Raw genomic sequence first — 17,184 nt, forward strand, 5'->3', positions numbered from 1 at the left:
ACAGCGAGGATCTGAGACCATTCCCAGCCTGGTGACCCTCCTGCCCAATGCCCAGACCCTGCCCTACAACCCTCACCATGGGTTCTGCTTCCCCAAAGTTGTTAATGACCCAGAAAAGGGTTTTTTTTATCCCCCTCACTTATGCTTCCCACTGCCATAAGGGCAGAGCCAGGTTGAGCTGTGCATCCTCTGCAGCAGCCCGGGTCATCCTGATGGATCCCAGCTCCACCACCATTCCCTGGGTAGGAAATGTTCCCTCCACCTCCATCCCACCTCATCGTGCCAACCCTGGTCACTTCAACCCAATTCCATCAAATCCCACAGAGGGTTTGGTGCTCCACACCAGCAGCCTGTTCATCTCCCCATGGAATTGTCATTGCTGTTGTTGTTCCTTTGACTTGTTGGACTGACCCAGCCTTGCCTTAAAAAATGTGTTTGTTTTTTGCTCTGGGAGCAACAATCTCAAGATCTCCAGCGGGGACACGGCCTCTCCAAAACACAGCCAGGCATCCTCCAGTGCTGCCAGACAGAGCAAACTTTATTTGCCATCTCAGCCTTCTCCTAAAGCCTCTCAGGGGACTTAGAATTTTGAAAGTGAATGCTAAGGTCAATCATGCATACTATTTTCCTAAACTGAGTACTCTGGTGTGGCTGTCTGCGAAGGAAAAAAACCTGTATAAAAATAAAAGACAAGAACCCCCAAACTCCTGAGCAGTTTGGAGAGAGCAATACATCGGCACTGGAAGACTCAAGGTGTCTGAATATTTATACTCCAGCTGGCAGTTACAAAAAAACTCTTCTTCCCTCCTTCCTACCCACCCCCTCCCCTTTTTTAATCTCGGTACAGGCATGTTAGACGTCCTCAGTCAAAGATCTCCTTTGAACTGTGTATGTGAAATGTTTACAGTTTTACATTTCATATTTCAGCGGGGCGGAGGGGACAGGCACAACAGTCACACACTGTGAATGCTGGAGAGGTAGGAAGGCAGAGGCCAAGGGGGAGGAGGTTTGGCTGCAGTGGGAGGGGAATCAAACAGCATCTCCACGCTGCAATTGGAAAATTTTAGACTCCTTAAAAAAATACAGAAAAATAATCCCTGGCGGCGTGGGCTTTGCAGGTGCATCGCAGCGCACATGGGACAGTGGCCAGGAGGGCTGGTGTCACCATCAACCACCCAGTGCCAGTGGGCTGGGCTGAGGCTCTTATCCCACCCAGGACCCTGAACTGGGGTCGTGGGAATGCCAGGAGCTGCAAACCGGGGTGCTGGGGTCTCCCAGGGATGGCGAGATGCTGCCTCTCCCTCCTGGCCCCACAGCACAGCATCATCTCAGGGGATGTGTAATTAGCTGCAGGGGAAAGTGGCAAATCCTGGGATGTGTTCCCAGCGATGAGGGTGCTGCCAGAGGGGCTGGCACTGCCCAGGAGGGCTCAGAGCTGCCAGGCCCTGGGCTCCGTCCTCCCAGCATCAGGGAGGGACCGATGCTGGCAGACAGCAGGTAAGCACAGTGCTCCACCCAGAGCAGGAGGTCAGGACAAACTCTTCTGTCTGGAAGGCTGTGGGTTGGACTGACAGACAAGAGGACTGGGGGTGACATTATCTACCCAAAACCCAGAGGAGTGGTGGGCACAGCAGCACGTGGGCAGCTTGGCCTGCGGACCGCCGATGTCAATGTGTGTCAGGAGCCTCCCTATGGTTATTTAGATTTATACTGCCAGTTCTCCTCTTGAAAGCTTCCCCAGCCCTAAGCTGACTCCACAGCCAGCCAGGTCCACTGGCAGACACCCTCCAGGCCCAGCAGCCAGCTCTCTAAATCCTTCCTTCCCCACAGACTAAACTTTCTGGGGTAACTCAGTACAAGAAATGAGCCAGCAAGCCTGACCACGACACAATGTTATCCCATCAAGAAAAGACAGATGGGAGAGGAGCCCTTCCCAGCCCGTGAGTCACCTGGCAAGGGCGGCTGTCCCTCAAAAGGGCAAAGGTTTTGGGGTGATGTGTGCCCTATCCTTGGCGAGTCACCTGCCACACACACCTGATGCTTTTGAGAAATGACCCAGGCACACAGAGCGGGTTCAAAGAGCTCAGTGACCGTCAGAAAACCCAGGAGACAGCAGGTTCTGAGGAAAGGCACATGTTGTACCTGCCATCAGCGATGCCCTAACGAAGCCCATGAGTTCAGCCTCATCCAAAAAGGACCACCAGCACCAGGCCCACCCCTGCCCAGAGTCCTCACAGCCTCACAGACACCAAGCTTTGCCTCTCTGCAGACACCTCCCCCTCCCCAGCCCGCAGAACCCCCCAGCTGCAGCCTCAGGGATCAATTCTCCAAGCCGGGCACCCGGGAGGAGCCGCGCTGTCCCAGGCGCGATGAACCCCGGCGCAGGATTGAGCTCACCTCTCTCCACCCCCACTCCACCCCTCTCCTTCCCTGAAGGGATCTGTCAAGTCTCTGCACGATGGAATTTCACTTTGCTATTTTAATGCAATTCTGGCTCAGGCTTAAATGGAACTGGAAACCAAAGGGCCTTAATAAATAAATATTATGATAAGAAATGAAAGCAATGCATACACTCAAGATAATTTGAGGGGGGATAAAAACCTAAGCATTCCTTTCTGTGCCTAAATCATAAAGCTTTATGTGAAGCTGGACGCCTTCTCACCAAACCTTTGCCCTGGAAAATCTCTCCTGCTTGCCCAGGCTGCCCTCCGGAGAAGTCGCCTATTGTTTTAGAAACACTTTGAGCCAGATAAGACAATAGCCTTGAAATTCCTTCTAACTTTGTCGGTGACAGGGCTCGGGCAACCATGCGCGTGGCTGGAACCCTCCTCCAAGAGATCTTTCGTTGTAGCCTGCGCTCCGAGGTTCATTCACACGCTATTTAATCTCACCGTCCGCACAAACACCGCAGCTGCCACAACGGCACGGCCAGAGAAACCTTACATGCTACGGAAAGAAAGAGAGAAAACCCGAGAGACTGCACAGATAGTGGTGAATGAAGGAGAAAACCCTCTTTGAGACAGCCAGCAGGATCATGTGTAGGGCTGTGTGTGCTCGTGTGGGCGCGCGCTCCGGCGCGCGTGTATAGAAAAAAATCTGAGCTAAATATAGAGGTGCTGTAGAAAAGCCAAGGTATAGATAGACCATACATAAAGCTCCGTGTGTACGTCTGGGAAGGGGAGGCTCTGCCTCAATACGGGAGTTGTGAAACAGAAAAGCCCAAAGTTGATAAGGATGGGACATGCCTCTCTTACCACGAGATAGGGAAAGAGCTCCCTTAATTTTCAGGCTTAGCTGTGCTCAGCTACCTGAAGTTTCCCAACATGTGAGATTCCCCCGTGCCGATGTGAAGTCCCCGAGCACAGACGCAGCCTCCCGGCGTTATCAACGCCTGCTCCGCCATCCCTGCCCTCCAGCCCAGCCCGGAGCAGCCTCCTCGCCCACACTGCTGCCGTGGTAGCCCCATCTCGCAGACACAAAACCAGCAGAGCCCCCCAAGCCTCTCCAAACAGCCACATTTTGCCTGTGATGGATGCAGACTTGTTTGCCCACCCCAATTTTTTGCCCCTGCACCCCCTGCCTTCAGATAAAGAGTCCAAACCAAAAGAACTAAAGTCTAAGAAACGCAACTCATCAAAGAGTTTACAAACCCAACCCCAGTTCCAAGGCAGTAGGCGAGAATATCTGCTAGCGACATTTAAAATCCCCTCCACTGTTTGTTGTTACTGCTGCTGCCTTCTCCAGCCTGCACTTAAACCCCAGCTCTAACGAGGAGATCCGGCTGCCCAATCCACACATCAAACAGCAAACCTTCGAGCAGGGAAGATTTTCTCTTACCTTGACTGGCTTTATTTGCCAGCGTGTTTCCAGAGTGGAGGAGAAAGAAAAGGATGGAAAATCCAGCAATCTGCAAAGCTCCCATTGCAATCCCAGTCTGCAGGGAGGAGCGGGGGCAAGAAGGGGGATTTCTAGTGCTTTAAAGGAAACAAGGGGCTGAGCATGCGAAGGAAAATCAAAGGGAGGAAGGGGCTCTCTCCTTGCCGTGTGTGAGACAGAGGGAGGGAAGGGAACTGAACTGATGGAAAAAGCTGCTCTGGGTTCAGTTTGGGGCTCTTGGTGTTGCTGAAGAGGAGAGAGCGAGGGAGGGAGACCCAGGGCAGTTGGAGGAAAGTGGACTCTATCGCCCTCTCTCTGGCGGCTGCTCTGATCCCTTCTCCTCCTTTTTTTTCCCTTAAATAATCCCAGCCAATTCCAGTTTTGCAAGAGCAGCAGCAGCAGGAGCAGGAGCAGCAGTGCTGGAGGGGGGAAGCAGGCGCCTTGCCCTGGTGCTGGGGACCTGGGAAAGGGGAGTGGAAAGGAGAGCCCCATCCAAGCAACGCCCTTTTTCTCTCTCCCAGCCTTTCTTTCTTTCTTTCTATTTGGCTTTGGTTACTCCTTCACGGCTCCCCCCCTCGCACCCCCAAGGCTGGGCTTTGCCTGCAGGAATTTACAGTCTGCGCTGAAGGAGAAGGGCCAGTAGCCATGGAGACTGCTTCCCTGGGAGCAGGGAGGTCAGGCGGAGACCATGGGCGATCAATGCATCAATGCAAAGCCCCCCGCAACCCCCAGACCCACCCCGCACCTCACAGCCCCTCAGCCAGCCGAGGGCTTGGGGTGGTGGCAAGGGGAGGGGGGCCAGGGGGAGGCGTATGGCATGGGAAAAGGCAAGGGGTGGGAAAGAAAAGGACAAGGAAAAAAAATAGATATAATTAAAAAACCCGAGAGTTTGCAGATGGCACGACCCCACTGGGCTTGGTGGCTTTTGGAGAGTCTTGGGGTGCTGGGCAGGGGGAAACAGGGCCGGAGAGCAGCTCTGCTGGCTGCCCTGGGAGGTGGGAGGAGGACTGGAAATGAGGGTGGAGGGGGAAGAAAAAGACCTTGCTGAAATGTTCGGTGTTTTTTTGTTTGCTTGCGGGACCTTCTCACAGCCCGGCCCCTGGAGCTGGGGGCACCCCAGGGAGGCAGGGGGACCCCTGCCCCACCCCGTGACCAGCCTGGTGCTGGGAGCTGCTGGCACCATCTCTCTTCCGGGGTGTTCCTGCTCCCTGAGCCAGGAGAGGCATCGCCAGCCAGGAAACTGCAGCGGGAGATTAAGGCTGGAGCCAGGAGCGGGATGGGAGGAAGGTGTGCAGTGATTCCACCTGACAGCCCCAGTGGTCATTGTGCCCACAGGGTCACCCTGCCCGTGGGCTCCCTCCCAGCCCACTGTGCTGCCCCTGCACCCTCCTGAACCCCCTTTCGTCCTAATAACCCCTAAAGATTGACAAAGTGGGCTGGAGGCAGTGGGAAATGTCCAGCTAAGCCAAAGCACCCATGGCAGAGAGGAGGGACTGCAGCTGGACAGGAGGATGCTGAGGAATCCCTGGGTCTTTCCCTACAAAGACATCCCCTCCCTGTGCTGCCCTCATGGCTCAGGGACCTTCCCTTTGGGAGGGGGTTTCCAGGAGCACACAGTAACCCAAACCCAGCCCTGGCACAGCCAGGCTCCACGGCAGCTGGTAAGGGACAAAGGTGCACAAATAATTCTTAAAGCTGTAAAAAAATGTTGTACATAAAAATATGAATGTGGAGGTGTTGCCCTTAGGATGTGTTGGGAGAGGACCACGAGCCACCAGTGCCATCCCCCTGGGCACTGCTGCTGGAGGAAGCCAGCTCCAGTCTGTGCCAGGAGCTCCTGGGTACAAAAGCTCCTCCCCTGAGGTGCTGAGTGGGACGGGGCTCTGGCCACTGCAGCCCACATCCTGATCTGAAGACATCACCAGTGGGGTGCCACCACCCTCCTGTGAATATCACATCAGCAGCTGTGGCACTGCTTGTCTTTCTGGGCTGGAATTCGCTGCAGAAACACAAGTCTCTTATGGCAGAGACTCATAAGAGCAGAGTTAAAATGGAAACTCTGCTCTGGGTTACGCTGGCGGATCTCTGCGCCCGGCAACCGCACCTCGCACCCCATCCTGTGATCCTTTATCATCATAACCAGAGGAACACTAAACAGTCCTCCTTTTTTTCCTTCTAACCTATCTTCTAAATCTGGAGACCGATCTCACGGCACGAGGGACAAGACCTTCAGCAATGTTGATTTATAACTGAGCTTCTAAATTGCAGGTTTACGCATTAGTATAAACACCCATAAACCAGCCTTAAATACACAGGACCGTGTGTAATTAAAACGCCAAAACACCGAGCAGCCATGTGACAGCACTGGGGGAATGAAGAAACTCCTCTCTCATGCCCAGACTGCCTCAGTGGGGACAGGTCTCCAGCCAAGCACTCCCAGTTAAACCAGTACCTTGCTGGGGGGTGGGTGATGCCACAGGAGCCAGGAGGCTGATCCCCATGTCTCGCTCCTCCAACGGGGTTATGAAGCACCACAGCGAAGCAGTGGGGTTGGAGGGAACTGCTGATGTCCAGGAATTCCCAGAAAAGCTGTGTAATCTTCCCAAAGCATGCTGCCCGCTCCAGTGGCCAAAGGGCCAGTGGTGGTGGCAGGGCTGCGCATGCTTTGGTGGCCCTCCAAGCACAGGGCCGTGCCCCAAGGGGAAAGTCGGGCAGATGGGGATTCCTGACATCACACAGGGAGTCTGGAGAGAGTGCCACGAGTCACACTGACATCACCTGCAGGACACCCCAGCGCTTCGGCCCATGGCTCCTCACCAGCTCCTGTTGCTGCCACATAGGGCTGGCATGGATCCGTGCCCGGGAGCTGACTCCAAAACCCTCCACAGGCATTGGGACAACCCCGCCAGCCTGAGCCTTGTGAGTGTGTGTGTGTGTGTGTGTGGCGGGGAAGGAGGTGGCAGGACTCTCCTCCCTGCTGCCTCCACTCCCCGTTGTGCACTTCTGGGCAAAATCCATTTGCTTTGGCTTCATGTAGGGCCAGAAGATTCGGCCCATTGTGCTGCGGTGCTGAAGAGCCGGCGAGGAATTGTCAGCCATGCTGAAACGGTTACATGGGGAGTCATGAAAATTTACTGCACCACTCTCCGGTCCCTCGCCAAGAAATAAAAGCAAAAGATCACAACAGGCATTTTTTTAATTTGAAGCAAAATTAAAAAAAGAACGGATCTGCACTCAGAAAACAACAACCACATCCACAGATCAAAGCAGCTGTTCTCCTCTCATTCGGGGTTTTAAGAGGTTTCTGCAGCTACAGAGATGTTTACACAGGGAGAGAGATACATACATTGTGCTGTCTTGATGCTGCCTCTCCCCCCTTCATCTGGCAAAACATTCCCTGGGAGGCGATATGAGGTCATTCCTAGCCCCTGCCTTGTTTTCCTCAAGCTGCAAGGCTGCGGGGCAAGAGGCAATTCAGTTCCCATTAGCACACACACATTTGCACTTGGAACCCTCCCATGTACATTTTGCCCGGGGGGAGCTCGGGATGGACAGGGAACCAGCCCTTTGCCAGCTGGTTCCCAGAGGGAATTCCAGCAGCCGAACTGCCGCGAGGGCCAGCGGCTTCGGTGAAGCCCCTGGGAAGGGACACGGAGCCGGGAGGTGGGCTGGCATCTTCTGCAGACCAGCATCTCCTGCAGACCAGCATCTTCTGCAGACCAGCCGTGATGTTTCTGTGGCTTCCACCACTTTTACGACGAGAGGGGCTGAACGGCTCTGGGGAGCACTAATGGACTGTAAAAGGCTTTTTCCCCTCTGCCTCCTTGGCTCCAGCCCAACTCCGAGCGGCAGTGAGCCCCACTGCGGTGCCTGCGCAGGGACAGAGGCCGTGGGAACGCGCCAGGGCAGGCTCTGCCTGCACCTCTTGGCATCAGCACCTTGGTCCTGCTGCTCCGTGGGCAGCACCCGCTTTGGCAAGCAGATGGATTCTGGCTGTGAGCCAGCCTGCACTGTCTGTGCAAATGATAAAAGCCTCTGAGAGGATTCTCCCCACCTCGAGCATGGATTTAATGCCATGTGCAAGGAACGAGCTGCATCTTCAGCTGTGTGTGCTTGTGTGATGCTGAGCCAAAAGCAGTTTCTGAGGCTGCACAAGAAGCTGCTGAGAAGCAAAAGTCCCCGAGGCCCTTAGGGCTTGCAGAAGCAGCTATTGAACCAGGCAGGGATGCTGCAGGGAGAAGAGTGGACCAGATTTCCCTTTTCCTCCTGTCCATGAGAACCAGAATGCTGCCAGTCCAGGGCAGGACCCCCCATCTTTGCTGGACCCAGCAGTTGAGGGGATGGATGCTGGCATCGCATCCCAACCCTGAACACTGGAAGGTGCTGGCTCGAGAAAACAGCAGCCCAGACATTTCAATGCCCCAGCGAGGGCTGTGGTCTACAACTTGGAACAGAATAGACTATTTTTAAAAACCGAGAGGAAAACACAGTATTCCCAGTAACACGCCAACAGCCCAGGCTCACGCGGCTCAGCCGGTCCCCAACACTCGTCCCTCATTTCCCCAGCCTACAGTTTGATCCAGATGCCTCCAAGGTGAGTAAAAAAGCACCAGGTCCCACAAAATGACTGCCTGGCACCCTGTGACACCTTTTTTCCAGAGTTGTGGGGCTTCCCAAAAGGCTGCCTGCGAAAGCCCTTGTTTGTAACTCCCAGTTTGCAGCAGGAGAAGGTGACACACGCTGAGGTGAAGTGACTTACCCCGGCGTCACCGGGAAGCTCGATGGCAACGCCAGGAATAGCCCCGTTCCCAGTTAACCACTAACCACACTTATCCCAGAATAAGGGTCCCTTTTTCCAGCTGAATTTATAACAGCTTTCCAAGTGACATAAGGTCTTACAGAAATAGGCAGGCTTTTATTCCAGAATAATTACTGGGAGATCGGACGGGAGCGTGTATAATTACACTGGTGTCGCTGCTGCCGGTGAGTCGGACCCTGTGCCACTGGAACACAGCTTTTATCACATCCTACTTTTCCACGAGCACATGTACGTCAGCTGGGAGATCATCAGGATGTGGGTGGAGAAGGAAGGGGCTTTGGGTAGAAAGGAAAGTGATGTATCACTCTCTACAGCTCTGTTAATCACATTTCCCATAGAAGATGATAAAAGGTCTTCAGCTACTGAAGTCAAAAGGAGTCTTTTGGGGTGTGCTGGGCCACACCCCAGATGGACTCAGCAATGCTCAGTGCATCTGCTTTGAGTCAGACACAGCTTTGGAGCAGGTGGGGTTTTTAAAATACATTTTATGTCCCACACTGGTAAAATCAAGCTCAGAGCCCAGGTCGAGGCCTGAACACATTTCTGACAAAAGCTGTGGGAACACATCGTAGGAAAACATCCTTTGTAAGTAACCTCATCATTTATCAGGTGTTGATGTGTTTGTGCACTGGCAAGAATGCTGCCTCAAGGAACAGGGCTGTGGTGGGCTGGGGGGGCTCTGGGGGGCTGCTCTGCTGCCCCTGACAAGGCAGGGGTTAACTGTGACACCACGGGAACTCCAGGACCCAGACACACATGTTTAAAAGTAGCACTTCTCTCCTTAAAATAGTTTATGGATCTTACTTGGGGATAAATCCAACACCCTGGAGCAGAAGGAGACCTATTAATTCCTGAGTTTTTTCATGCCGTAGTAAAGCAGCGGTTTTATTTGCCCGCCTTGTGTAAGATGTCAGTCATTTTCCCACTTGCATTTCCATCTACAATTTAACAAGGCAGCAGTTTATTTCCAGAAGCCCCGGGCAGACCCCAGCCAACTGCGTCAATATTTTGTTGCTTACACAAATGCCACCATTAAAGTCAATACTGCGTTCCGGGGGAGGCTTTTTCCCTTTCTTTTTTGTGAGATGATGCATGTAGAGCTCTGGAAATATGTGAGGTAAGAGCAGCCTCTCTGAGCCTGTACCTGGCGCTGAGGCACGGGCACACTGCTCAGGGCACTGACCTGACCAAAGGCATTTGCTAATTAATTCATTCTTCCAAGAGACTTAACTGCCTCTTGCCTTTGGAAACCAAGGCAAGAGCCAAATCCAGAGCCTGTCAGAAAACACGGAGAGACCCTTACTGACTGCAGAGGAGGGAGCTGGCTGGTGCCAGCTGTGGAGCAGACAGTGGAGAGACCCTTACTGACTGCAGAACACTCCAGAGGAGGGAGCTGGCTGGTGCCAGCTGTGGAGCAGACAGTCCAACTCAAACCGGCCGCTTTGCTCTCCCGCACAGCTCCTCGGTGCCACTTTTGGGATGGAGGAGAGAGGCAGAGCTTGGCTGTGCCAGGGGCTCCCCACCTTCCTCAGCCTCCTCCTACAGCACTGCTTTGGGGTGTCTTTGCCGTGCTGCAGCAGGTCACCATGGGCTGACCATGGCTGCTGGCTCGTTTGAGGGATGCTCCTGCAGCCCTCACTGTCTTGTTGCCCTTGGCACGCTCTCCCAAAAACCCTCAGAGTTTTTCTGGTCCAGCATGAGCTCATCCCTCTACCCCAGCCTCCCCGTGCACGGGGCTCTCAGGGCACCCCTGAATCCACACCCCCAAAAGCTGGGGGGGTTTTAACCCTACACATGGCTAAAACATCTGATAAAATCCCAAAGGGAACAAGGAGAACCCAAAGAACAAGGGGCCGACAGCTCAACCAGCTGGGGAAGCCCTGCAGGATCTCCTTCCTAATTCCTGCATCAGACCATTTTTGCATGAGAACAGAGCGGCCTTAGTGTGTCAACAAGCCCTAAACACCCGAGGGCAGCTGGAAGTGAGATGACATTATTTTTTTTATTTAAAACGGACTTCTTAACCTACAGGAAAGTAAATGTTCTTCTAGGATGGCCAAGAAAACCACACTGGGATTTTCCAAATGGGCATGACTGACTGTTTATGAGCAGAGGCTTCCAAACTCAGGAATAAATGGCTTGCTCTCAGCAGGTTTTCCTTTCTATATTTACCCTCACCTGAAATGAACATTATTGCACACTGCAACACTTATTCCCTCTGATCAGGGGAGCGGGTGAAGAACTAACCAGCCGCAACATGTCAAATAAATTGTTAATCTGGTGTTTGCACGGGCAGGGGGAGGAGGGAGTCCCCTGGGTTTGGGGCAGGCCCCAGGTCCTGCTTACAACTCCCATCCCAGCTCTGCAGGAATGCTTTGCTTGCCTGCTGCTGCTCCTGGCTGCTGGGAGCTGGAGCTGGGCCCTTCGTGGAGCTGATCCACTGGTCTCCAAGAGGTCTCCAGCCCTGTGGCACCCAAGCAATCCTGATCGCAGGCAGCTGGTGGGAAGAGGTGGGATCTGGTGCAAGGACCTGCCCAAGGCTGCATGGCTTCTGAAGAGCAAGAAGTCCACTCAGATGACAGGTGAAGGTTCAAGCATTAGATAACCCTCTCCAAAGCACTGGGCTTTGCCATCCATCTCCACAAGTTCCAGGTTTCTCTGGCTGTTTCTCTGCCTGTTCTCAAGGTGAGAAGTCCCTATGGATGCAAAGAGGTGGTGCCTCCCAGGGACAGGAACAAACTGCTCTGCTGATGCCCAGCTTGGCCATACAAGACCTAGAAGTTTCCTTGATAAGGGGCTGGGGGCTGAGCCATTGTGAACCAATCCTCACCATGAGGCTGGTCACTCAGCTGTAAAATCTCTCCTAATCCCAGCCCTGGGGAAAGGAGAGGACAGGGAGATCACCTGCCTCTCCAGGACGTCACCCACATCACATGGCTCCCTGGGTCACGCTCACACCCACCACCACCCTCAAATCTGGGCTTGACCTCCAATTTACCTTGAAATTCACTAACTAATTGTGCCATCCGCTCTGGCACGCCAGCTGGAAAAGGGGTTCACATCACCCCAGGAAGAACAGGGGGATTAATCCTCCATGGTAGTGGGGGAAGTTGATCAGTCATTAGTGTCTGTGGGTGCCAGGGATGAAACAGCCTTGTTCTGCTCACAAGGCTTCCATGTACTCATGCCAGACAGGACCTGGCTTTTTCTTCCCAGCTCAAACATTTTACTTTTGGAAAAGTCTGTCTTTGTCAGAATAGCTGAGCAAACCCTTCCCCAGGCAGCCATTCCAAGAGAATTTGTGTTAATACAGATTAACGAACATAAAGCAATCTAGATAAACCGCATTAAGCCAAAAACACCTTTGAACTTTTTTTTTTTTTGGATCACAATTCCTCCCCGAGCGCTGTGTGTGGTTTGGGCCTCCCTGTACCTTCAGCTTCCCCCAGAGTCGAGCTCTCCACCAAGCCACAATTTAGTCAAGTCAGCAAATACAAAGATTATCCAGAGCCAGCGGCACCAACAGCAACCCAGTGCTTTGCACGGGGAGCCCAAACCCAATTTTGGGTGTGGGGGTGTCCAAGGGGGTGAGATGGCACGAGAGCTCCCCAGCTCCATGCACAACTCCCAGTCAGGCACAATGTTTGGGCTGTGGTCAGGCTGCCTGTGTGACCATGAGCCAAACCCCTCCAAGCCTCAGTTTACCCAGTACCAAGCCATGCCCTAAACACACAGATGACAGATTGGTCTGGAACACCCCGAGACCGGGCACTGCCCACAGGAGGCTGGACAGGACAAGGGGTGGTTTGCTCCAAGTGGCTGCTCCCTGTATCTCAGACACATCCACTGTGACTGAGGTGGCAACAGCCAGAGATGGAATGTCTCACAGGAAAGGTCATGCACCACCTGAGGAGTAGGGAATTGACAGATACCATAGCTGCTGGTGGAGCACGTGGTGTGTCATGGGCACACACACACCTTGCATGCCCCTGCAGAGCAGCACTGCAGCAGGCACTCACTTCTCCAGAGCACTCCCAACCAAAATCAGGGACCATGGCAAACCTGACACCAAGACATCCTCTCACCTGGACAAGGTGTAAAATAACCCTTCACACGCCTGCTGGGACACTGGGAGCTCCTCAGGATCCAGCTGTCTGCCCACGTATTTGCACCAGCATCCAGCACGGGAACAATCCAAACCTTGTCTGGCGCCCAGGAGCTCCTGCAAAAATAGCTTTCCTGGAGGACTGGGCAGAGGAAAACTCCAGTCTTCCCTGCTCTCCCCTCCACACCCTCCCAAAACACCTGCTAACACTTTCTGCCCTCCACCCTCATTGCCTTCCCCCTGTAAGGCCAATTTCCAACAGCCACAGATGCAGCTAAGCTCCAAGTTGCCTCGCGTTTTGGAAGTGAGGGTTGTGACACCAGCAGGGCTCTGCCTCTCCTGTTGGGATGGGGTTTGCTGTTTCACAGAGAGCTTTCTGCAGCTGCTCAGCACAGCAGCTCACAGCTCGGGGCACTGTGCCTCGCTCCCAGGTGATTTGGATCGGGATACACCAGGAAGTTTGCTTTCACCTCCTCTGTCGGCGCGTGGGCGTGCAAACAGTGACCAGCTTCTCCACTGGTTCGACTCCTTTAAATGGGGACTTTCATATTCATCAGGCTTGGAAAAACATTGCCATCTTTTAAACAAAAAATCCATTTCCCCTTCCACGGGGAAGGTATTTCTGTTTGCACTGGCAGGCTCTCCCCCTCGCCGCGCCCAGCACGGTCACGACGGTGGGGCTGCAAAAGCGTGGCCATTCCACAGGTGAGGAAGGTCCAGCCGTGGAGCTCCCTCTGCTCCTGCCAGGAAAATGGGAGCCTTCTTGGAAAGCTGAGCCCTCTGCACCAGGCTGGGTTTAATTTCTTAGGGAAGTTGCTTCAAGCAGGGCAGAGGAGCTTGCGTGGGCTCTCCACAGCCCCTCATGGACGAGGCAGATTCACAGCCCAAACGGTCCCTTCAGTGTGATCACCAGGGTTACACATTTCTGACGTGACAAAAGGGCAAAATGGAAATCTCCCTGTGGAGTTCGCTGCCTAACACTCCCAGCGCTCACCCTGAAAGACTCAAAATCCCAGTTTCCTCTGTTGGGATTTCAGCTAGATGGCTTGGCTAAAATAAATGAGATTAATCTAATCAGAGAGATGGATGGAGCACATTAAAACAGTAGATTAAAAGAACCCACCCAGACCAATTACCAGTGCTCCTGAGGTCCTCTGCCTTTGTGGCAAGTTAAACCCACTCAGGAATTAGATTGCCTTGCAGAAATCTGCAGGAAATGCATTAAAAATACATTCTTCTGTTACAATCCTTCATGTCACCAGTCACATGGGAAAGGAAATTAATGCAGGGGAAATGCATATATATTTAAATACAATTGCCTCCTCTGGGATCAGGATTTATATGTTGGAAGCAACGGGCCAAGCTCTGAAACAGAGACAAGAGGAAAGTGCAGTCCCCTCAGGAGCTGTGTTGTTCTGCTCTCTATAAATGCTATTTCCCCATCCTCAGCTTCCTCACGCGAAGGTAAGGATCAGAAAAGGGCAGGAGCTGGGTCTGGCACTGCACAAAATGCACAAGGAGCACCGAGGGAAACTCCTGGGTGGGATTTGGGCCAGGCAGGTCTCACGATGAGCTTTACTGGTTTTGTTTCTCGTGCCCAGTTGCTTTCCCACTCACAAGCTGTCCCCACGGTTCTGAGCAGCCGCCCCATCCCCATCCCATCCCATCCCCCTCCCCATCCCCATCCCCATCCCCATCCCCATCCCCATCCCCATCCCCATCCCCATCCCCATCCCCATCCCCATCCCCATCCCCATCCCCATCCCCATCCCCATCCCCATCCCCATCCCCATCCCCATCCCCATCCCCATCCCCATCCCCATCCCCATCCCCATCCCCATCCCCATCCCCATCCCCATCCCCATCCCCATCCCCATCCCCATCCCCATCCCCATCCCCATCCCCATCCCCATCCCCATCCCCATCCCCATCCCCATCCCCATCCCCATCCCCATCCCCATCCCCATCCCCATCCCCATCCCCATCCCCATCCCCATCCCCATCCCCATCCCCATCCCCATCCCCATCCCCATCCCCATCCCCATCCCCATCCCCATCCCATTCCCATCCCCTGTCCCTGCCCTGTGGCCCTGAGGGCTCTGTAATCTCTCAGTGCTGCAGTGCCGGCAGGCAGCTGTCATGGATGTGGAGGAAATAAATTAAGAGGGGGGAAAAATGCTAGGAGGGAGAAAAAAGGCGAATTGTTTATTGGCACACAAGGAGCCTCATCCCAGCGTTTGGGGGTTTGCCCTTTGGAAGGTTTAACCCCAATCCCAGAGAAGTGCAGGAGAGTTTACAGCAGGTGACCGGAGCCAAGCCCTCCCTTCTGGGCCCACCGGAAAGGAAAAGGGACAAGCTCTGAGGAACGAGGGAGGAGGAAGGATGGTGCGGCGGCTGCACGGCCAGCAGCGCTCCCTGCAGCTCCCGCTGCCGCTCCCCGACAGCTCCGGGCGGCCCTCACAGCTGGGTCGGGATGGCCGGGTGCGGTGGCAGGGCTGGGATGCGATGGCAGGGCTGGGATACGATGGCAGGGCCGGGTGCTATGGCAGGGCTGGGATGCGACGGCAGGGCCGGGTACGATGGCAGGGCTGGGTGCGATGGCAGGGCCGGGTGCGATGGCAGGGCTGGGATGCGATGGCAGGGCCGGGTGCGATGGCAGGGCTGGGATGCGATGGCAGGGCCGGGTGCGATGGCAGGGCCGGGTGCGATGGCAGGGCCGGGTGCGATGGCAGAGCCCGGGCCGCCCCCGGCTCTCGCCGCCGCTGCCGCCCCTCAGCGCGGCGCCTCACACGCCTCACACCGGCCCCCCTCTCTCTCCCCCCTCCGCCCGTAATGGGAGCGCCCCTCCGCGCCGCCTCGACACGGCGCCTGGCGCGGCCCATTGGCGGAGCAGGGGGGTGCCGTGCTCCGCGGTCCGGGGGAGTCCCGGCCCGCCGGGCCCGAAGGCGGCTTTGGGGGTGGTGGGCGCGGGACCCCGGGGTGCGGGCAGCGGCCGAGGGCAGTGCCCGGTGTTCATTCCCTCAGTGCCCGCTGTTCATTCCCTCAGTGCCCGGTGTTCTTTCCCTCAGTGCCCGCTGTTCATTCAGGCCGGCACTAGGGGTCAGCCCCGCGCCGGGGATCGCGGGGACGAGAGGGAGGCGGGTCCCCTCACGGCCGCAGCTGGCGAGGTGATTTGTCTGTACACAAACGTGCACGTTTTTACTCAAAAGCTGCTCAGTAAATGCTTTTAACCCCCTTTTCCTCTCGAGGCTCCTTCCCTTACTTTTATCCTGCTTTTCTGCAGCCAGGCCTGCTCCGGTTCTCCCCGGAACCAGCTGTGGGCGGTCACTGGTGACATTTCCACACTGACCATTGTGCATGAAATTGTCCTTGGAGCGACTTTGGACTGCCAGGGATCGGCTTCTCCCACACAGGTCTGCGTGTGTATAAATATAAATATAAATATAAATATAAATATAAATATAAATATAAATATAAATATAAATATAAATATAAATATGTATCTTTATATTCAGGCTTGGCTTTTCTCTGTCTCATATCAAAAAATGTGTGAGAATGGGGATGGAGGGGGTTTGGGTCTGACTGAAGAAGTACCAAGAAAATAAGATAGCTCTTGGAATAAGCAAAAAAAGTTGGAGCCTGTTTTATTTATTCACTGCTTCACGATTTACTAAGAAGGTCTTAAATCTGATGAGTGTCAGGTATGAGTCACTAATATGGAAAGATTTAGAGGCTCCAGCTGTGTAAGCTGTGACTGACACGAACAAAGCAGACTCTGCAGAGGAGCTCTCCTCTGAGGTGTTGGTGTCTCAGCTCAAGAGCTCTCTGACACAGTCTCTGCACCTTCTGCAGAAGGATCTGGCCAGACTTTGTCCCCTGCACACCACAAGTCACTGATGTGGCTTTTTCCTGCATGAAAGGAACTGGATGTTGGACAAAGAGAAAGCAAGGGGAGTACACCTGATCCTGAAGTGCTCTCAGGTGCCACACGGTCACCTGGGTTCCTGTGCTGGATGCTGCTCTATCTGCATCCCTCCAGGGAGTTCCTGGTTCCTACAGCAACCTCCTGTAACAGGGCTGCCCCTAATCTGCTCCTGGCTGCCTGAGGAAGCTTCTCTCACAGATTTCTGTTGATTTACCAATTATTTTTTGTTTTCATACTTTCCTTCCCTACAGGGCAGTGGATTCATTCCCTCCTCAGCCTTTTAATTTTCCTTGATGGACAATATTCTCAAAAAGATTTCCCAAGGGGCCTCGGTTCCATTCAGGAGGAGCTGCTGGAAGTTGGGTGCAGGTTTGGGAGTGCAATCAACAACAGGCAAGAGTTTGGGAATTCTCAGGAAGGAACATCTCCCAGCTGCAAGCTGGATTATTTCTGATCACA

At 54.1% G+C, this 17,184-nt stretch overlaps 1 protein-coding gene across 1 annotated transcript in view; it reads right to left on the minus strand.

Annotated features, from left to right (window-relative positions):
* The window catches only part of SCUBE3 (signal peptide, CUB domain and EGF like domain containing 3), a 40,921-nt gene extending 24,769 nt beyond the window's left edge, over positions 1-16,152 (minus strand). Inside the window, exons 1-3 of the mRNA XM_041427008.1 lie at positions 16,063-16,152; positions 15,590-15,749; positions 12,781-12,900 (exon numbers count right to left, since the gene is read on the minus strand). Coding sequence (XP_041282942.1) covers positions 12,781-12,900; positions 15,590-15,749; positions 16,063-16,152 — 370 coding nt within the window. The remainder of the gene's footprint in view (positions 1-12,780; positions 12,901-15,589; positions 15,750-16,062) is intronic.
* Positions 16,153-17,184: the final 1,032 nt, after the last annotated feature.

The sequence above is a fragment of the Onychostruthus taczanowskii genome, unplaced genomic scaffold, assembly GCF_017590055.1.
Source record: "Onychostruthus taczanowskii isolate IOZ18803 unplaced genomic scaffold, ASM1759005v1 scaffold97, whole genome shotgun sequence".
NCBI lineage: Eukaryota > Metazoa > Chordata > Aves > Passeriformes > Passeridae > Onychostruthus > Onychostruthus taczanowskii.